Here is an 18,769-nt window from a genome sequence, read left to right as displayed (position 1 = left end):
TCTCCTGCCTCAGCCTCCTGAGTAGCTAGGACTACAGGCATGGGCCACCATGTCCAGTTAATTTTTGTATTTTTAGTAGAGACAGGGTTTCACCATATTGACCAGGATGGTCTTGATCTCTTGACCTCTTGATCCTCCCACCTTGGCCTCCCAAAATTGCTTATTTAACTGATTCAGTAATCTTCAAAATATTATTACCTTATTAAATTACTTATATTCTTTCTCTTTTTATCTTATTCTTATTTTACTCTTCTTTGCTCTAGATGATACTATGCTAATAACTGTTATACTATTCACTTGATTCTATTCCTATTATTGCTTACTGGATATCCAGCAATGTCTTGCTGGAGGAAGACATTGTGAATCTGAGATGAATGGGAACAGTCTCAGTCAACTGGAAAGGCAGATGCGTAAAAAGTGAGCTGTGCAACCTGTGTGTTAAGTGTAACTATAGAGAGAAGCACAGGTTATTAGAGGAGCAACAAGAAAGACAATGACTTAGACTGTGATAGTCAGTAAGGTTTCCTGGCAGAGGAAGAATATGAGTCTTAATGTCTGAGTATTAGTTTCCTATGAAAGATAAGGAAATGCAGAGGAAATGGCAGGAGAAAAGGTAAAGATGTGAAAAATGACATGTTGTATGTGTACTCAGGGAGTTGGGGCAGCTACAAACAGGCTAGTGCTGCTGAGTCAAGACAGAGGCAGGAAAGCGTGTGAGATAATACCAGAAAAACACTTATGGTCTAAATCAGTCACTTCCAAGAGGGGAGCAAGACACACACTCTGGGAACTGAATAACATAATTGAGGCTAGGCACGGTGGCTCACGCTCGTAATCTCAGCACTTTGGGAGGCTGAGGCTGATCGATCATGAGGTCAGGAGTTTGAGACCAGCCTGGCCAACACAGTGAAACTCTGTCTCTACTAAAAATACAAAAATTAACGGGGCATGTGGTGGGTGCCTGTAATCCCAGGTACTTAGGAGGCTGAGGCAGGAGAATCGCTTAAACCTGGGAGGTAGAGGTTGCAGTGAACCAAGATCTTGCCACTGCACTTCAGCCTGGGAGACGGAGCTAGACTCTATCTCAAACAAACAAACAAACAAACAAAAAGCATTGAATATGGGGAAGAAAGTATTATAACTGTTTATATTTAATTTTATACTTTATGTTTCAAAAATTATATTTTTGTTCATGTCTCTATATGTGTACATGTATAATGGGTTAAAAATAGATATCAAGAGTGAGTGATCAAAGTATTTTAGTCATCAAAAAAGTTTGTATGCTATTGAAGTGGATTGCCTTGTATGATTTACTAAAGAACCTGAGCTTCATCAAAGGCTCATGAGGTACCTAAGGACATAAAGAATGTTAAGCAAAAGATCTGATTTGCATCTTAGCTATAATATCCTGATAATTGTTAGAGTGTATTTGAGAAAAATAAAATTAAAGGAAGACGACCATTTAGGAGGCTTTTGCAATCATTCAAAACAGAGATGGTGAGAACCTGGATGAAACTGTAGTGGTATATGTAGATTTCAAATAGAAATAAATGAAAGAGTTAAAACACAGAGGACTTGCTGATTGATTAGATGTGGTTGTTAGGTGAATAAGGACAAAGAAGGAATCAAGGATAGCTCTCAGGTCTTTAGTTTGCCTGAAGGGGAGTATGTTCCTCCCATCAATTGAGAGCAAGCACAGGTAAATGAGAAGACTGAGGGCAGCTCTGACAGTTTCATTCAGTGACATGTTGAATCTGAACTTTTTTATTGTAATAATGCAGTCATGCGTGATCATTCATTCATCTAGCTTCTGTATATGTATATCCGAAATGTTGCACTGTCTTCTCAGTAGCTAACTATGAAGAGAATATGAAGCTTTTTATCAGTGTACTCCCAATACAGGTTGAGGAGCAACTACAACTTACTATAAAATGATAAGTAACATGAATTGCTACCAAATACAAGAGGGTGACTGAGTCTTTGGGAAGATTGAAGGAAGCTGCTTGGTCACTTGTGTGTCTCCTTTACTACACATGGTCTTCAATAAAAAGTATTGATTTGCACTAAAATAATTTTTTAAAGCAGAAATTCATTCATAAGAAGAATCACTGTGTATTTTTTTTCCTGAAAGTCCAAGCATAGCACATTTATATATTGTAGTTTATTATAATAGCTGTGATTCAATAACAGTAAAGTCATGTTGGGAAATAATTGTATTATAAGACTCATATATCTATGTGTCACCTGTGAATTTGGCTAGCCCTTATACAGTAAGCATAGGCAATTTCAAGTAATTTTTAGAGCAAATTATCTGTGATGGTAGTAACTGTTAACAGTAAACTTAACTTCACCTTTCTAAAAATATGGGATGCCTTTGTGCATCCAAATCAACGTTAACTTTTAGTTTAAGAAATCACAAATGATGTTGTTGAAACATTCCTGATTATTTTTAAGGAATTTTCTATTTCTGAATTTATTTCTTTGGGTGAGGTTAATTAAAATTAGATTTTTCTCTTTTTTTGCAAAGAAAACACCAACATATTTTCTCTTCAATTTTAAATGCATAAAGACAATATTATGTTAAACTAAACCTAATTAAAACTTCAAAAGTATATGAAATTGCTAAATTTATTAGTATCTGTATATCTTATTTTGTTTTATCATATACTTTGTATTTTAGTTTATGATAGTTGATACTTTATTATGCTTATTAAATACTAGGCATTAAGAGCTTTAATACAGATGGATTCATTTAATCTTTACAATTTATTACTTCCATTTCGTTCACATATTCGGACACTGAACAGAAAGGTTAAGTAGCTTGTCCATATCACAGAGCTACTATGTAGCAGGGCTGAACTCAATGTCTAAACCTTTAATCATTATGCTACATTCCTCTATTCGTTACACCTCTTAAGTAAGTTACTTTTTTCACCAGGGCTGATGATGGAAAAAAAATTCAAACATATTTGTTGAGAAAGCCTCTATTTTTAAAGTATATATTTCTTCTTTGTCTGATTTACTAATTTGAGGCATAGTTTAGAAACCGAACATTTGAGGAACAAGATTTCTGCCTTTTTCTTATTCAAAAATGAAAGTGAAATGGAATGGTGGTGTTGTCTGAAACAGGTTGCTGGTCCCTGAAGATATATTTATGCAACATTCTGTCTCAATTTTGCAGCTTACCTTTGTGAGGCTAAAACAAAATAAATAAAAAAAATTTCTCCTTGGGGCTGTTATTGGTCCTTTTCTAATCTGAAGAAGACTAGAAGATGACAGCACATTTTAGTTCTTATGTGTTACCTGAAAGTCAAAATTAGCCACATTAGGGCTGCAAGAACTAACTTAATGTATGTGAAAAACAGCACAGTGCAGTTGCTTTGAAAACTAAAAACAGTTATTGCTTAAGAAAGTGTGAAAGATTCCTTTCATTACCTTGAGAGGAAACAGTTCAAAACCAGAAAATGAAATTTTTTTAAATAATTTTTTTTATAATAAGTAATGTTTAATGCAAATTTCATTCAGGACACAAAAGCTAGACAAGCATATATTTTTTATTTGATAAAATAGTAATTTAAAAGAGAATGTACATTATCTAAGGTTTCATAACATTGTACCTGAAGGGGATTAAGATATCTAAAATTTTTGAAGTCTGCAGATTTCATTTTATTTACTTGCAAGGATGGAGTTCTTAGTGATTTGTTACCATAAGAAAATTGCCCATTAGCATTTGCATTGATTTGCCTTTGTCAAAAATGAAAGAAACAAATGTAATTTATTAGCACTTCATTATTGAATCCTTTTTAATATGTAATATCAGGAATCTGAGTCTTTATTAATCTGCAAAATATTTGAAGGAATGCTTTCAAAAATTGAAAAGAATAGAAAGTTCAACTTAATTCCTATCTGTGCCGAGGCACTGGATGGATTCTGAACTGGCTCTCATCATAGATTATGCTCATCACTCTGGCTGGAACAATTTTGTTGTCCCCTCCTGCTATTCTGAAATTGACCACTTTTAGTAAATTGGTCCTTTATCTGAACTTGGTTTCGTAAATTATTCTTGCACATCTTATCTAATCCAAATGCTACCCAGTCTTCAAGTATTAGGAAAAGCTTCACTTCCTCCATGAAGCAATCCCTGATGACCTTCACTGATCTTGCTTTCCTCTCAATTCCTAGAACTTGCAGAGCCTTCTCCAGAGGTTTCAATCAGCATGAGATGTCTCAGTTATATGCCAAAAATGGGTAATATATGTGTGGAGACATTGATCCTCAGGGAAGAAAGGCACAGCATGAATTGGTCTGAGATTTTAGGCCTGTCCCTCCTGTCACAGGCAACCTTCTACAAGAAATTATTGTGCCATAAAAAATATCTTTGTTTTTGTGTGTTATATTGTGAAAATGGTTGGAATGTTGCAGCTTCATCAGTAGTACTGAGCCTTTCTTTTTCATTGCACAACCTACTCAAACAAAAAGAGATTTCACCTAAAATGCAGGTTTATTACTAAATTATTTACTTATGAATCATATATCTTATTACTGTATTAAAGATGATTTAATATATATACACAGATAAAAATTTTTAAAAGATGAGAAATAAAAAATAGCAGCCAAGATTTTAACATTTTCTTGCATTGTCTTGGATTTTCTTGGTATCCTAGCCATTCTCTAGAGTGTGTGTGCCAGACTTTGAAGTCACTTGTCTATATGATTTGATGTATTTTAGAAAAAGTATCTAATCTTGTTCCAAAAATTATTCTATGTAGCTTCCAAAACATGAGGAAAATGCAAGATGAACAATTAAGATGTGAGGAAATGAAGACAAAGAGAAAAAGAAGGAGAAAAATAAGATAATACTAGAGATAAAATGCACATATTACACTTCTACAGTTTTGCTAAAAGTTAAAAGTAATTTTTTTTAATTACAATAACTAGTGCAAAGAAAAATGTGGGAGTGATATGACAAAGCTTCTTCCCTCCAAAAATATATTAAAGAAGGTGACTTTTGAAAGGTCACACCTTTGGCATGTGACAAATATATGGTTCATATATGTCATATGCCATAGATACTTAATCCTTGATTTTTTTTCTTGTAAATTATATAGAGATTGTGAGCTCTGAAGTTGGTCATACCTCCTTCTTTGCACATATATGAACCATATATTTGTCACATGCCAAAGGTGTGACCTTTCAAAAGTCACCTTCTTTAATATATTTTTGGAGGGAAGAAGCTTTGTCATATCACTCCCACATTTTTCAATTGCCATGCAAACAGGAATGTAGCCAGCTTATCAGGAATGGAGGAGAATCAAAACAAAGTAATCTCTCTCTGAGCTGCCTTGTGCTTTGGCTTGATTCATGCCAAAAAAAAAAAAAAAAAAAAAAAAAAAGTTAAATACCATCAGTTGATTCTGATTTTGGCAAGTTAAAGACTTCCCTCAACTGGAGAAAAAACTAGCCTCAAATCTGATATCCTCCCGTAGAAGACCAAGTCAACCTCTCTCTCCTTGAAAATCTCTTTAGTAGTGAACCACTAATAGCAAATGGGTTAACAATGGGATTGTAAGGGGACGAGGGGTTGTGTAGCATTTCATAATTGAAATCTCCTTCACAAGATTATTGGCCCTGTTAAATAAAGGTGATTTTCTTCCTATCTGTGCCTTTAATGAGTTAACTAGTAATTCCCCACCTGTACCCTACTCCTGACTAAGTAGTTTTAATTCTCTGAGTTGTGGCTGCCTCTTTGGTATTTTAAAACATTCCTCAGGTGATTCTAATGGGTAGCCATTTGAGAACTACTGGATTTAAACTACGCAAACACAAGCTGATTGCCAAGGTTGAGGCGAATGGCTAGAAAGGGTTTTTCTTTGGAAAATGGCTAATCAGAGAGGGGAAAAATGATAAATTGAGATGAAAGGAAAAAGAGGGAGGAGTCAAGGATATGATGTGAGGCTGGGACTTGACATGAAACTGCCACTGAATCCCGGTGGCAGGTGTGGTCAGAGCACCTTTTAAAATAAAGATAGCTAGTTTTCAGTTAGGAATTTTTATGCTATTATAACAAGTGTCCTTATGGCATGTTTCCAGAAATTCTATTTCACTGTTTGCATTTCATGTTTATATGAATGATTTTATATATCTATATGGGTGGGAGAGTGGGAAGTGAATGAAGAAAAAGGTCTGGTCTTGATATCTGGGTTGAAACGGCACATAACAGGGACAAAATATTGCAGCAAGAAACATGATGATTGAAAAATGTAGACATGATATGAGAAAACTTCCTCCAAAAATATATTTAAATGAGTAATTTTTGAAAAAATAGAAGATGGTGGTTTGGATTAGTGTTAACTGTTGTATTTCTCAGAATTTTAGAATAGTAAAACAGGTTGCTTAATAAATTGTGAAATATTTTAGTTCCCCAAAGATATCATTATGTTAGATAAATTAGAGGTATTAATGCATTACATGACCTTAAGGCAGTTTTGTAAATGTTGCAAAAATTATATTCCTGGGCCTACCTATTAAGTTCACTGATGATAAGTGACAGTAAAAAAAAATATGAAGAATACTTACATTTCTGACTCAAAAGAGGAAATTTATGTGTAGCCAGATCATCTGGAAGTGATAGTAAATAATTAAATCTAAGTAAAAGTTGGTAGTTGTGGGGTGGCAGGAAGAGGAATATTATTTTTTTTTCAATCTCAATAATTAAAACAAGTGAAGATGCTATCAGTACTGTGACTGTATATTTGCTTCCACAGCCATAAGCTTTTTTTCTATATAGCAAACAAAAGTCAAAGATCCAACAACAACAAAATTCTAACTACTGTCTCTACAAGGGAATAAAGACTACATTAACTGAAAGTAGTGTAATAGCCACATATAATAGCTACATCCTGTAGAACCCAAATCTGAAGTTTATGAAGAAATTGAAACACACTTTATGTAGAATTTTTCGCAAGTTAACACATAATTTTGGGGTAGAGCACCATTGTCTTTATTTTTAAAATATGGGATAGGTTTAATAGATTCAATAAAATAGCAACAAATAAATTAGATAAATTAAGCTAAACATAAACTTGTAAATTTTGTTGTTCATAAATTGGAACTATCCTTAAATTATTTTTTGTTTTGTGTATCTAATTTGAGTTTTGTTTTTTTATTATTATTATTTTTTATAGAGATAGAGTATTGCCGTGTTGCTCAGGCTTGTCTCAAACTCCTGATTTCCAGCAATCCTCCATTCTTCGCCTCTCAAAGTGCTGGGATTATAAGCTTGAGCCACTGTGCCCAGACAAACTTGAGCTTCTTAATAAATTTTATATAAACTCTAAGAAAAGATTACCAGAACTTACTACAAAATAATCCATTTATCTACAAAATTTGCACAATTTTCTTAGCTAATAAACCTACGGAAAGTAGGTCTCCTAGATGTCAACTAAATTCTGACCTTCCATGACCTCATTCACCAAATTATCATTTTAGGAACTACGTACAAGAATCAGTCCTCATTACCAGATCTAACAACCAAGCTCAGACCCTCCTGGAAGGAATGGTTTATGGCAGACTGTTTTTTAGTTGTTGTTGTTTAGTTGTTTAGTTGTTCTTCTTTCGTCCTTCCCTCCTTCCCTTCCCTTCCCTTCCTTTTCCTTTCCCTTCTTCCCTTCCTTTTCCTTCCTTCCTTCCTTCCTTCCTTCCTTCCTTCCTTCCTTCCTTCCTTCCTTCCTTCCTTCCTTCCTTCCTTCCTTCCTTCCTTCCTTCCTTCCTTTCTTTCTTCCTTCCTTCCTTCCGTCTCCTCTCTTTCTTTCACTTTTGTTATAACTCCTCTTAATTCAATAGCCAATAATTCTCAGCCTTTTCGTCTTCAAAATTTTTGCCTTACCCACGCTGCACTTGCTACCGTTTGAATAATAATAGTAATAATAATAGTAATAGGAGCTGGTGATGTTTACAACAGTTTGATGTTCTCAAAGTTAAGGTTGGATATAATTATTTTTACCAGAGTTGTGGTTATTTGTCATATTTATTTTTCCTCCCGGATTCTCAGACCAAAGGACTATAGCTTGACAAGTCATGAGAACTACTCTAAGATATACAGCTTTTATACATGTAATATTCATAAAAGATTCATCAAAAAAGCAAGTGTCTTGGGATTTTTCTCTCAAACGCTCTCAGCATTGATGAAGAAGATGAAATAATAAACTTTCCTTTACTATTTAATAATAGTTTATCTTGCTTTTATTATTACTAATATTACTAATAATAAACATCTTATTATTAAACAGTAAAGGGAAGCTTTACATTCTAAAGTCATTGCTTAGTTGAAGCTGGTCATTTGCCCCTTATCTGGTAAAGTGAGCACTACCAGCCAAGGTAGATAAGCATGTTGAACCAGTCTCTGAAAATAAGAGAATATTCAGAATTTCTGGCTTGTCCAACTGTACTAAGAGGTACTAATGGTTGAATTAGCCAGATATGAAGGGGATGGTAGAGTTCAACAATAATTGAAAAAAGTATAGATTCTAGATTCTTAATTAGGAGAGCATTGAGATCATTAATGCGTTAAAATAAACCCTATCTACTAAAGGTATCGCTCATATATCTCAGCAATTCTACCTCTGGGAAGGTACCCAGTAGAAATGACAGTGTATGTCTCTTCTAAGACATGGAAAAGAAAGAATTTTCATAGCATTAGTTATAATAGACAGAAATTGAACATAACCTAAATGTTCAAAATGGATAAATAATTTGTGGCATTTTCACACCATGGAAAAGCAAGAGACATTCAACGGAAAAGATGAATCTAATAGTCATAATTTTGAATGAAAGAACAGGCCAAAGAGCACATACTGTAATTTGCCATTTATCAAAAATTTAAAACTAATCTAAGGTACTAGAAGTCAAAATAGCAGCTGCCCACTGGGGAAGAGAAGAGATATTCCCAGAAGACACAGAGGAGCCTGTGTGATGCTGTCAGTGATCTAGATCTTGATCAAGGTAGTGGTTACATGGTTGTGTTCCATATGTAAAAGTTCATCAAACTGTACACTTAAGATTTATATACTTAGATATATATAAATTATAAATTACTAAGGCATGACAAAAAGGAAAATAGTTTGCCTCAGAAGGAAGTTTCTAGTGGTATGTCAGAAGTAAATCTTTGATCCAATTCAACACATTTGTCACTAGCTTGAATAAAGATGAAGAAAACCTACGTTTCAAATTTGTGGATATCACAAAAAAGTGTCATTGTGTAATATATGATTTTTTAAAATGTCAACAGGCAGGATCCATGATTCCGTTTAACAAGCTGACATTTAATAGGATAAATGTAAAGTCCTATAGTTTAAAAAGAAATGTGACATAAAAGCCATGAGTAGCATGTTCTGGGAAAAATCATATGCTTTATCATTTTTAGAATCAGACAAACAGAGCTAATTAAAGTGAGCAAAACCTACAGGGGAAAAGGAAGATCTTCATAACAGCTAGCATAGGACTGTACATTGAGATACTGTATTCCCTTTATGTGAAAGTAAAAAATAAAATCTTAGCCTTAGAAGATCATACCTAGAAGAGATCCTAAAGGTTATCTAAATTCTGCCTTCTGTTATTTAAGTACATAAATGTAGTTTTTACATGCATATATTTATATTTTTATTCATATTTATATATGAGGAAAATGGGGCCTGAAGAGAAAAAGTAACTTTGTGAAATGTTCATGGTAAATGCAGAACCGTGACAAGAACCTAGCCCTACACTCCTTGTTTTCTACCCTGTTATTTTATCTTCCTAGTGTGCTGGTGATTATTTTAGGACAGAGCATCACGGTGAGCTTATATATTATATTTTATCTGGCATTTTTTACATATTTATGCTGTTTTCTGAAATAGAATGTACATTTAGGCCAGAAAACCTAACTCTGAATTTTCTAGGACCTAAAAACCCATAATAATGCAGAGTAGAGTGTTTTCACAACAGTTGGTCAACAAGTGTTTGTTAATTAATCATAAGAATACAGACAAAGGTGAAATAACTTTAAAACACTTTTATTTCCCTTTTCTTATTATCAGACAGAACCCTGCGTTATTTAGTCTCTAAATACTCAGGGAAAACTTTTCTCTCAACTTAAAAAGTGTAATATTTCTCATTGTCCAAAGGTCTTTCCCTTGTTTCACAGATAAATATCATTATGGCAATATATGGTTTTCCCTTTAATTCTGACTTTAATTATAATTGTAATGCACAATAACTGGCTGCTGATTTCCCGATATGGTCCTTCTTGAAAATGACTTCAAAGACTCATATTTGTCTTATTATATCTGTAGAGAGGTAATTATAATTGTTATTATCTTAAATTACAAATTCTGTTTTCCAATCATGTGATTATATTATATGTTCCCAAATTACCATATGTCTTAAGATAGTTTATTTTTAATTGTACTCTAGAATGTAAACTATGTGATTATCAGGATAGTGTCTGTTATGATCACCACCATATTTTATGCCTACAATAATTCTTAGCACAAACTATGAATTCCATAAGTATCTATTGAATGGAGGTAATTAAAGTTAAGAAATATATTTGGAAATAAGAATCAGGACAGAGTTCTGAAAATCTTCTCTTTCTATCTTTGCATCTGTCTGCATTTTGTATCTTTACAGTTTGTTGTAAAATGTTATCCTCTTTTAACTTGATTCTTTTCCTAATTAAATCATTCTTTACCTAATTTGTGTTTATTTTTCAGATGTTCTGAGATATTAGAAAACATGTTTTCCTATTTTAGCATTTTGTCTGGTGTGTGTTTGTGCAGGTATACAACATATATGTGAAAAAAAAATGATGAGGAAAAGGGATTTGGGCGTCAGTTTGTGATTTAATTCTTCTATACTGTTGGTTCTCCTTAATGCATCATCACATGATTAATTTACTCATGAGTTTCCCAAATGTACCTAACAGAAAGGATACAAGAAAATGTGTTAGTTTCCCAATGCTGTGATCTCATGGTCTTCACCATTTAGAGGTAGCCTCAGTATTACAAAGTGTCTATAGTACATGTGACCATATTGAGAAAAGTTGGGTCAGATGCAGTCCTTATCCATGAAATATTTAATGGTCTAGTTCTAGGAAGAAACACAAAAATGCAATTTCAGTTCAGTGTGACAAAGATATGATCAAGACGTCATGGTGTATATGGAAAGGAATGATTTATGATAATATATTGACTAAAATTTTGCAGCACTGACAAAGCTATTAGAAAGTAATATGAAATGAAGAGATACCTTTTTTTATTGTAAAGATTGTCCTGATTTTCTTCTTTGAATTCCTGCAAAAATACTTGCCTGTATGGCTTACATGCTGCTCATCTTACACTATTTCTGGTTCTTAGCCATTTCTTCATGTGCATACCTTCTGTTCCTTAATGAGCTAATAAGCATTTTTATGGCAAGCAATGTGTTTTCTTTGTATCTGCCTCCCAACCAGTCTTTATTCAGCATATCACATTACCTTATTACTCACTAAATGCTTACTTTGAGCTTATTATGTGTCAGAAAGTATTCCAGATAACCAGGGATAAAGCAGCAAATGAAATAAAGTCCCAGCCCTCAAAGAAAATACATTCTGTGAGACAAAAGAGAAACTCAACAAACAAACCAACAAATATATAATGTGTTTGATAATGATAAGTGTTATGGAGGAAAATACGTTTTGGTAAGAGGGAATAGAGCATGGTAAAAGAATAATTTTTATAGAATAATCAGGAAAGTTTCAATAAACGGGATATTTGAGCTAAGACAGCTGAGATATCTTGGGGAAAAATATTCAAGACAAAAAAAAAATATGCAAAGACTCTTGTACTGAAGAATATTTTCTTTTAGGAATAGGAAGATCTGTTACTAGAGATGGGTAAGTGAGGGGAAGAGTGGAAGGAAATCAGGAGAGAGGGTTGGAGGGAGTTGATAGATCATGAAACTCATGAGGGGGAACTTTAATTTTACCTTGGATGAGATGGGAAGTGACTAGAGAGTTTGGTGTGAAACAGCGGAGAGAAAATCTTATTTACATTTTTTTCTTGTGGAAATGTCTCCATTCTAACTTATTTATATTTTAGAAGTGTATCTGCAGCTATACTTTTCTAAATGGCAAAGCAAGACTCATATGGAAAGGGAAGTACAGGAGCAAAAATGGTAGCTAGGCAACCAATTAGAAGGCTGTTGCAAGACTTCAGGTGATAGTGGTTATTGGTTTGGTTACAACGTAAGTAGTAGATGGTGTGAGGTGGTTGGATAATGGATATGTTTTGAAAGAAGAAAAAAGTGAACAAAAATACTTGGTAATGGATTAAATGTGAGAGTATCTGGTGATTGATTGGAAGTGGTGCATGTGCAAACATAATCAGGACAATCCCGATGTTTTTAGTCTAAGAAACAGAGGATGGAGGTGCCAACTATCACACCACCATGGAAAGGGGAGTTGCCAGGCTGAAGACTTCAAGAGAAGCATGTTTCGTTCATTATTTGTCCATTGTACATCAAGAGTGCCTTATCTACAAACAAGCAGAGAAACAAAGGAGACAGTTGGACATACGGGTCTAATGTTTAGGGAAGAAGATTAGATTCAACATGCAATGCTTAATATTTATGCAAAAATAAGACTTATTTCTGTTGATTCATTTCCTGGTTCAATAATGAAAAAAATGTTAATTGATGCTTTTACAAAACGAGAAAATCCAACAAATCCTTGCTTCCCAGACATATATTTGGATAGGGTATCTCTGATATGTCTGACTTAACCATTGTGGAGAACAAGGACTATTTGCACTCTTTTGCTGAACTGGTAAAAGTAAAGACTGTATTTCATTTGAAACAGAGCCTCAAAGCTTGCTGATAAATGGCTTTATTATACTAATTGCATTTTCTTTATTTCCATAGTCTGTCAGTGTGCCAGAGGGAAATTTTATTGGTCTTAAAGGATTTGTTCTTCAAATGGCCATGTAGGTCGCAACACAAAAACTTACTTAGTTGCTGGCAAATTTATTATTTAATGATTCGTCCCCAGTGTCTTTCTGGTGGCTGTGTTTAAAATCATTGGTCTATAATTACTACCTTTTATGCATATGCATGCACATATATTTCATGTATAGTCTTTGGACACATTTTTCATTCAAGTATTCAAAAAGTACTCTTATTTAAAGACTCTGTGATCACAAAACAATCTTCAAGTATTCTTAAGCTCATTTGGACAATGACAGTTTGAAAAATAATGTAAGGGTCTTGTAGCTGACATCTGAGAAACTCATACCTTAGAAGGAATAATTGGATTGTAAGGCATTTTAAATACTTTGTACATTCTGAGTGGCCTTATGCTTAAAACACTCTTGATATAATTGAAATGCTCGTATGTTTCTTTCTAACTTCTCTCTACTTTGAGGTTTTGTGGAGTTGATTATCCCTAATAGTATTATTTTTAAAAGAAGATTCAGACACAGGTATAGCATGAAGAGAAAAATTGTGGTCCAAAATAACATGGTTTGGAATCAAAGTTGCAAATTCATGCAGGATAAAGATTTATTGAGTTAAGATAAGTAGAGAAATTAATAAAAACCAATAAACAATGCAATAGATTATTTCCATAATTTTCAAAAAATACTTCAAAAATCATTTGACTGAAATATAGGTTCTTTCATGTTTTCATGCTTTTTTTTTTAACTATTTGTATTAGTAAATTATCCTGAAGAATACTTAAAATCTAGTGTACCCAGGATGATATCCTAAAAGATACAGTTACAATATGATCCTAACACCTATATTGATACCTTTTATAGTGTGTATGTATATATATTTTTTTCTGTGTCTTATCCATAGAAAATGATACCATCTACTGGACAGACATGGGCTTCAATAAAATTAGCCGAGCTAAAAGAGATCAGACTTGGAAAGAAGATATCATTACCAATGGCTTGGGAAGAGTGGAAGGGATAGCCATTGACTGGATTGCTGGTATAATCCATGGCTTTTTATCTTTTTGTTTGACACCTATTTTGTTAGGGGCTCAAAATGCTTCATAAAAAATCTTTTCTATCTCTTTACATTTTTTTTTTTTTTTTTTTTTGTACTTCCAGCCACAGGGGTAAATAGTTTCTTTTGCTTTTGGCTTCGCTCCTTCTAATGCTTTTGAGCCTTTGGATAAGGGTTTTTATGTAGAAGTAGATTATGTAGTGTTAACTTTGCCCAAATCTCCTGAGAGCTCCGTAAGGCTGGTAAACAAAAGTGTTAGAAGTTCTCTTTTGCCTGAAGTCAGTAGAAAGTTAAAATAGGTCTTTTCTTTAGGTAGGAGAAGTTTCAACTTATTTTTACCATGTAAATATATCATTATATGGTTTAAACCAGAGATGTGTGAGATTAGAATTGAAAGTATTTGCATATTAGTTTATTTACAGCTTTCTGCTTAGGAAACACTTTTAAAAAGAATGTAGGAAGTAAACAGTTTCTTGGTAGTTATGTGAATGCTCAGAAATTTAATTTTACTCATAACAAGTACTTTTTTTCTCAAAACTGTATTATAAACACCTCTATTATTTCTCCTAGGTAACATATATTGGACAGATCATGGTTTCAACTTAATTGAAGTTGCAAGACTCAATGGTTCTTTCCGTTATGTAATTATTTCCCAAGGTCTGGATCAACCAAGATCTATAGCTGTGCACCCAGAGAAAGGGTAATTTTAAGATTTACATATATCTTCCAAGTTTTAAGTGAGTTTCCTAAGTTTTGTTGAAAAAAAAATTAATTACTTTTAGCTGTAATGTCTGAGACAAAATCAAGAATATCTTACCTAAGCAGAAAAAAATGTTTATATTCACTTTGTTCATATAATTTAGTGCATATTTGATGAAGTCACATTTATTGTAGATTTCTTTTATGTGTGCGTAAATCCAAATAAAGGCACCAACATGATTCTAGATTCCCAATTTAAAGCTCTTCCCTAGAATTGTTTACATAATTAGGTGTTCAGTTATGTATTGAATGAGTAAAATAGCCATTTGCTAGCCCTCCTTGCTCTCCAATATTTCTAAAATTTCCATGTTTATTCATATGTCTGTGGTTGTCAAACATGTTCATCTCAAACATTTTTTTCTTCTCCTTTTTTCTTCTTTTTTTTTGTTTTGAGTTCTAAATAAGTATAACTATCTGTTTTGACATTTTCATTTGGGTGAAATGTACATATATAAAACTATACATATATAAAACTGAAATAAATTTAAGCTGCCACCAAGTTAGGCTTGGTTTTTCTTCTAAATAAGTCTATTACCAATCCACCACTCTCTATCTTTATCTTTACCCTAATTAAATTTGATATTATCTTATATACTCAATAACATCGTAATCTGTCTCCTAAATTCACCAAAGCCTAGAGTGATTTTTTTTTAAATATACATCTGCTTATTTAAAGTCTTTCAAGGAATTTTTATTGCTTTATGTGTAAAGTCCAAAGCCTCTGTTATGATCCTTCTTAATCAGACTCTAATAATTTTTAGTCTGAAACTCCTGTTACTGTCTTTTTCCTTTCTCAGTCTCTGTTTGTCTTCTCTTAATTTGTAAAATATTTCTTATTCTATTCCACTTCCAGCCTTTGCCAACCTCTCCCTTTTACCTGCAATGCTCTTCTTCTATTTTTAAGTTGTTAAATTTTATTTGACCTTACTTGGCTTTGAAAATAGTTTAGATTGTTGTATGGACCCATAGCACCAAGTATTTTTATTTTATACATTATTTGTACTAATATTTATTCATTTACCTGGTAGCTATATGTGTTTTTGTTTGTCTGTTTTTGAGACAGACTGGCATTCTGTTGCCTAGGCTGGAGTGCAGTGGTGCAATCACAGTGTTGGGATTACAGGCATGAGCCACCGTGTCTGGCTGTAATAAATTATTATAGCCTTAAAAGATAAAATTTGACCAATTGCTTGACTGTGAATCATTATTCTAAGGCAAGAAGGAATATAGTTTGAAAGCTATGCAATCCCATAGATACACTGGAAATGGATGTTTAGTTTGTTTCTAATAAAGAACTTCTTTGCTTCATAGTTGCAATAAGTCAATTTATATTGTATAGAACCCCTTGTCTCTGCCCTATTATAGATTCATACAGCTCAATTTAACAAGCCTCTTGCTGCTACATGTCAATCTGTGAATTTCCTTTCATTTTTTATTCAAACCTATTGTAGACCCTTAAGTTGATATTCCAGAGCTTCTTTTTCTTAAGTACCTCTTATCTCTCCACATCCATCTTAGCATATGACTATACCTACTTGTCTTTAGCTTGATTGAGAGCATTAGGCAAAAGAATCTTCATATACTCTAGTTTTTATTAATTTATTCAATGAACATTTATTGAGTGCTAGGCACTGTGTGCCAGGACATGTCAGCATCCATCCATGTCATCCTCAGCCTTCAATTCAATACATCTTGACAACATACTAGTACATATGAAAGACACTTGTAGACATTGTGAAGTATGCTGGCATGAATAAGATGCTGCCTCTATTCACAGTGAGTTTTCTGTTTAAACTGAAAATTTAAACAAGTACACATTTCAGTTAAAGGAATAGCGTCACTTTGTAAAGACTTATTTTCAGGCACAATAAAAAATTGATCAAACTCAAATTTAAAGCTCATATCCAAATGTCATGTTGAAGTAATAAGTTTCATAAGATCACTATAAAATTATCTTGGGTTTAATGCAAAAATGATAGCATATAATTAGAGCAGGTAGTAAAAATGAGGGTGGTAGCAGCAATAATAGTGACTAGTAGAAGTTTTATGGAGGAGGTTAGAAGGAAAAGGAGGCTTCTGAGATGGGGTAGGTATATATTGCATGAAGAAGAAATAGAATAATTAAATATATGGTAGTGGCAAAGCAAAAACCATCAGCAAGAGTATAGGTACATGAGTTACACATAGGGAAGAGCAGGTGATGTGGCTGGAAGAAAACTTGGGTCCATATAATTGTTGGTAGGACTCCCTATATATTTTTTAAAAAAATGTTGGGGTCATGCCTTCTCCAGTTTACCAAGTGAACTCCAAACCAGTCCTGGACCCTCTCACCTCAGCCTTCCCTTGGTCTCAAACAAAACATAGAAGCTAAGATCAGAGGTGTGATGAGAGTTTATTGAAGTTGTAACATTCTTAAACGTAAAGCATCCTTAAGAATGGTAATTTATCATCCCTGTGGATTAGACAAATGGGTTCTTTCCCTGCCCTCAAGCCAAGTAATAAAGAGAGCTAGAGACAAATATGTAAGAGGGAGGCTAAAATAAAGAGAAAATAGCAGTAAATGAAAAAAATACTCTATACCTTTTTCACTGCAAATCCCAATGCCAAAGGGAGTCAGATCAAATTTGGAGAGAGGGAAGAGAATGTGCTCTAAAATTAATCTTAACTGCATGATACTATTCACTTAATGGTAATTGGCTGGGAAGTTATGGGATCTTTCTGAGACAGCAAAGTTTGGAGAGGAAATACTCAGTAGAGCATACATGGAATCAGTAGTTGGATAAATATAAAGTCATTTCTTACTTATTCCAACAGAGTTCAGGCTCTGTAATAAACTGTGATAGTGTATGAGGTTACCGAAGAAAGAGTGCCCAAAAAAGTAGTTTAGTAACAAAAATCAAGAATGCTTACAGATAGGGGATAAAATGATTAGGAGAGAGAGAAAAAGAACAACAACAACAACAAACAAACAAACAAAAACAGCCATTTTGAGTCTTTGGAAATTACTGAACTGTAAAAGTCAAGGGAAGAGAGTTTAAGGAGCAGTGTGCCAGCAATAAAGAGGTCAGGAGAGAGAAAAAGCAGAGAACAGAACACGTAACTGGTGATGAGGATGGTATTGCATATCTTTATGAGCTTCAGAAGATGAGTAAGGATAGAAGCCAAATATAAAGAGTAGACAAAAGAATGATTAGAAAGTGGAGCTAGCAAATACAGAATAAACTGATGGAAACTGGGTGATGAAGGGAAAGAGAAGAAATAAAAGATAAGTTGAGGGGATTGTAGGGTATAAGGTTTTTCTTAATATGGGGATATTGCACATATTCATAGGCAAAGGGGAAATAAACTAGTTGGAAGAAAGAGGATGGAAATGATTGTAAAGGGGAGACAAATTCCAGGGAGCATAGGAGGAGCCTTGACAAGGAAGAAACAATAGGGCTGAGCAGGAGGAATTAAGACAGAAAGCAGGGAGGCAAGATTTGTATCTTACATTGGGTATCCCAGAAAGAAATTCTAGAATGGGAAGTCAACTGAGGACCTGAAAGAATCATCGTCAGTCGAAAAGGGGAAGAAAGAGATCAAGCAAATATTTAATTTTGAACATAATCTTGGCCTCACACTGATTCCTGGAGGGACTCTAGAGTCTAAACTTTACCTCACAGTGATGGAACTTGGTATTCGGACTCCCAAGTAGTCAACCAGTGGATAAGGGCCACTCTGGGAAAACAGATGCTCTCAACATTTCTGACTGTCAGCACTTGTGGGAGAAGAGATTCAAGTGGCCCAAAGATAATCCTCCAAAGAAAGTTGTCTGTGTGAGCTGTTAGGGACAAAGGTCATTTGAAAGCTCAGAAATAGTAAACAGCATCTGAGGTTGTTTATATGGAGCACTGATGGTGCCCACTACAGTTTGGAGTCCCCACTTAGACATTTATTATTTTTACCTTTGCCTCTGAGGTATTTCTAAACTTCTTGGTCTCAAATGCCTGTA

The 18,769-nt window shown here is 33.8% G+C and overlaps 1 protein-coding gene across 1 annotated transcript in view; it reads left to right on the top strand.

Moving 5' to 3' along the window:
- The window catches only part of LRP1B (low density lipoprotein receptor-related protein 1B), a gene marked incomplete at its 5' end in the record, with an annotated part of 705,068 nt that overhangs the window by 140,480 nt on the left and 545,819 nt on the right, over positions 1-18,769 (top strand). The window contains 2 exons of the mRNA XM_011984332.1: positions 13,867-14,001; positions 14,590-14,719. Coding sequence (XP_011839722.1) covers positions 13,867-14,001; positions 14,590-14,719 — 265 coding nt within the window. The remainder of the gene's footprint in view (positions 1-13,866; positions 14,002-14,589; positions 14,720-18,769) is intronic.

Source organism: Mandrillus leucophaeus, unplaced genomic scaffold, assembly GCF_000951045.1.
Source record: "Mandrillus leucophaeus isolate KB7577 unplaced genomic scaffold, Mleu.le_1.0 Scaffold1061, whole genome shotgun sequence".
NCBI lineage: Eukaryota > Metazoa > Chordata > Mammalia > Primates > Cercopithecidae > Mandrillus > Mandrillus leucophaeus.
This window is presented reverse-complemented; position numbering and strand designations above follow the sequence as displayed.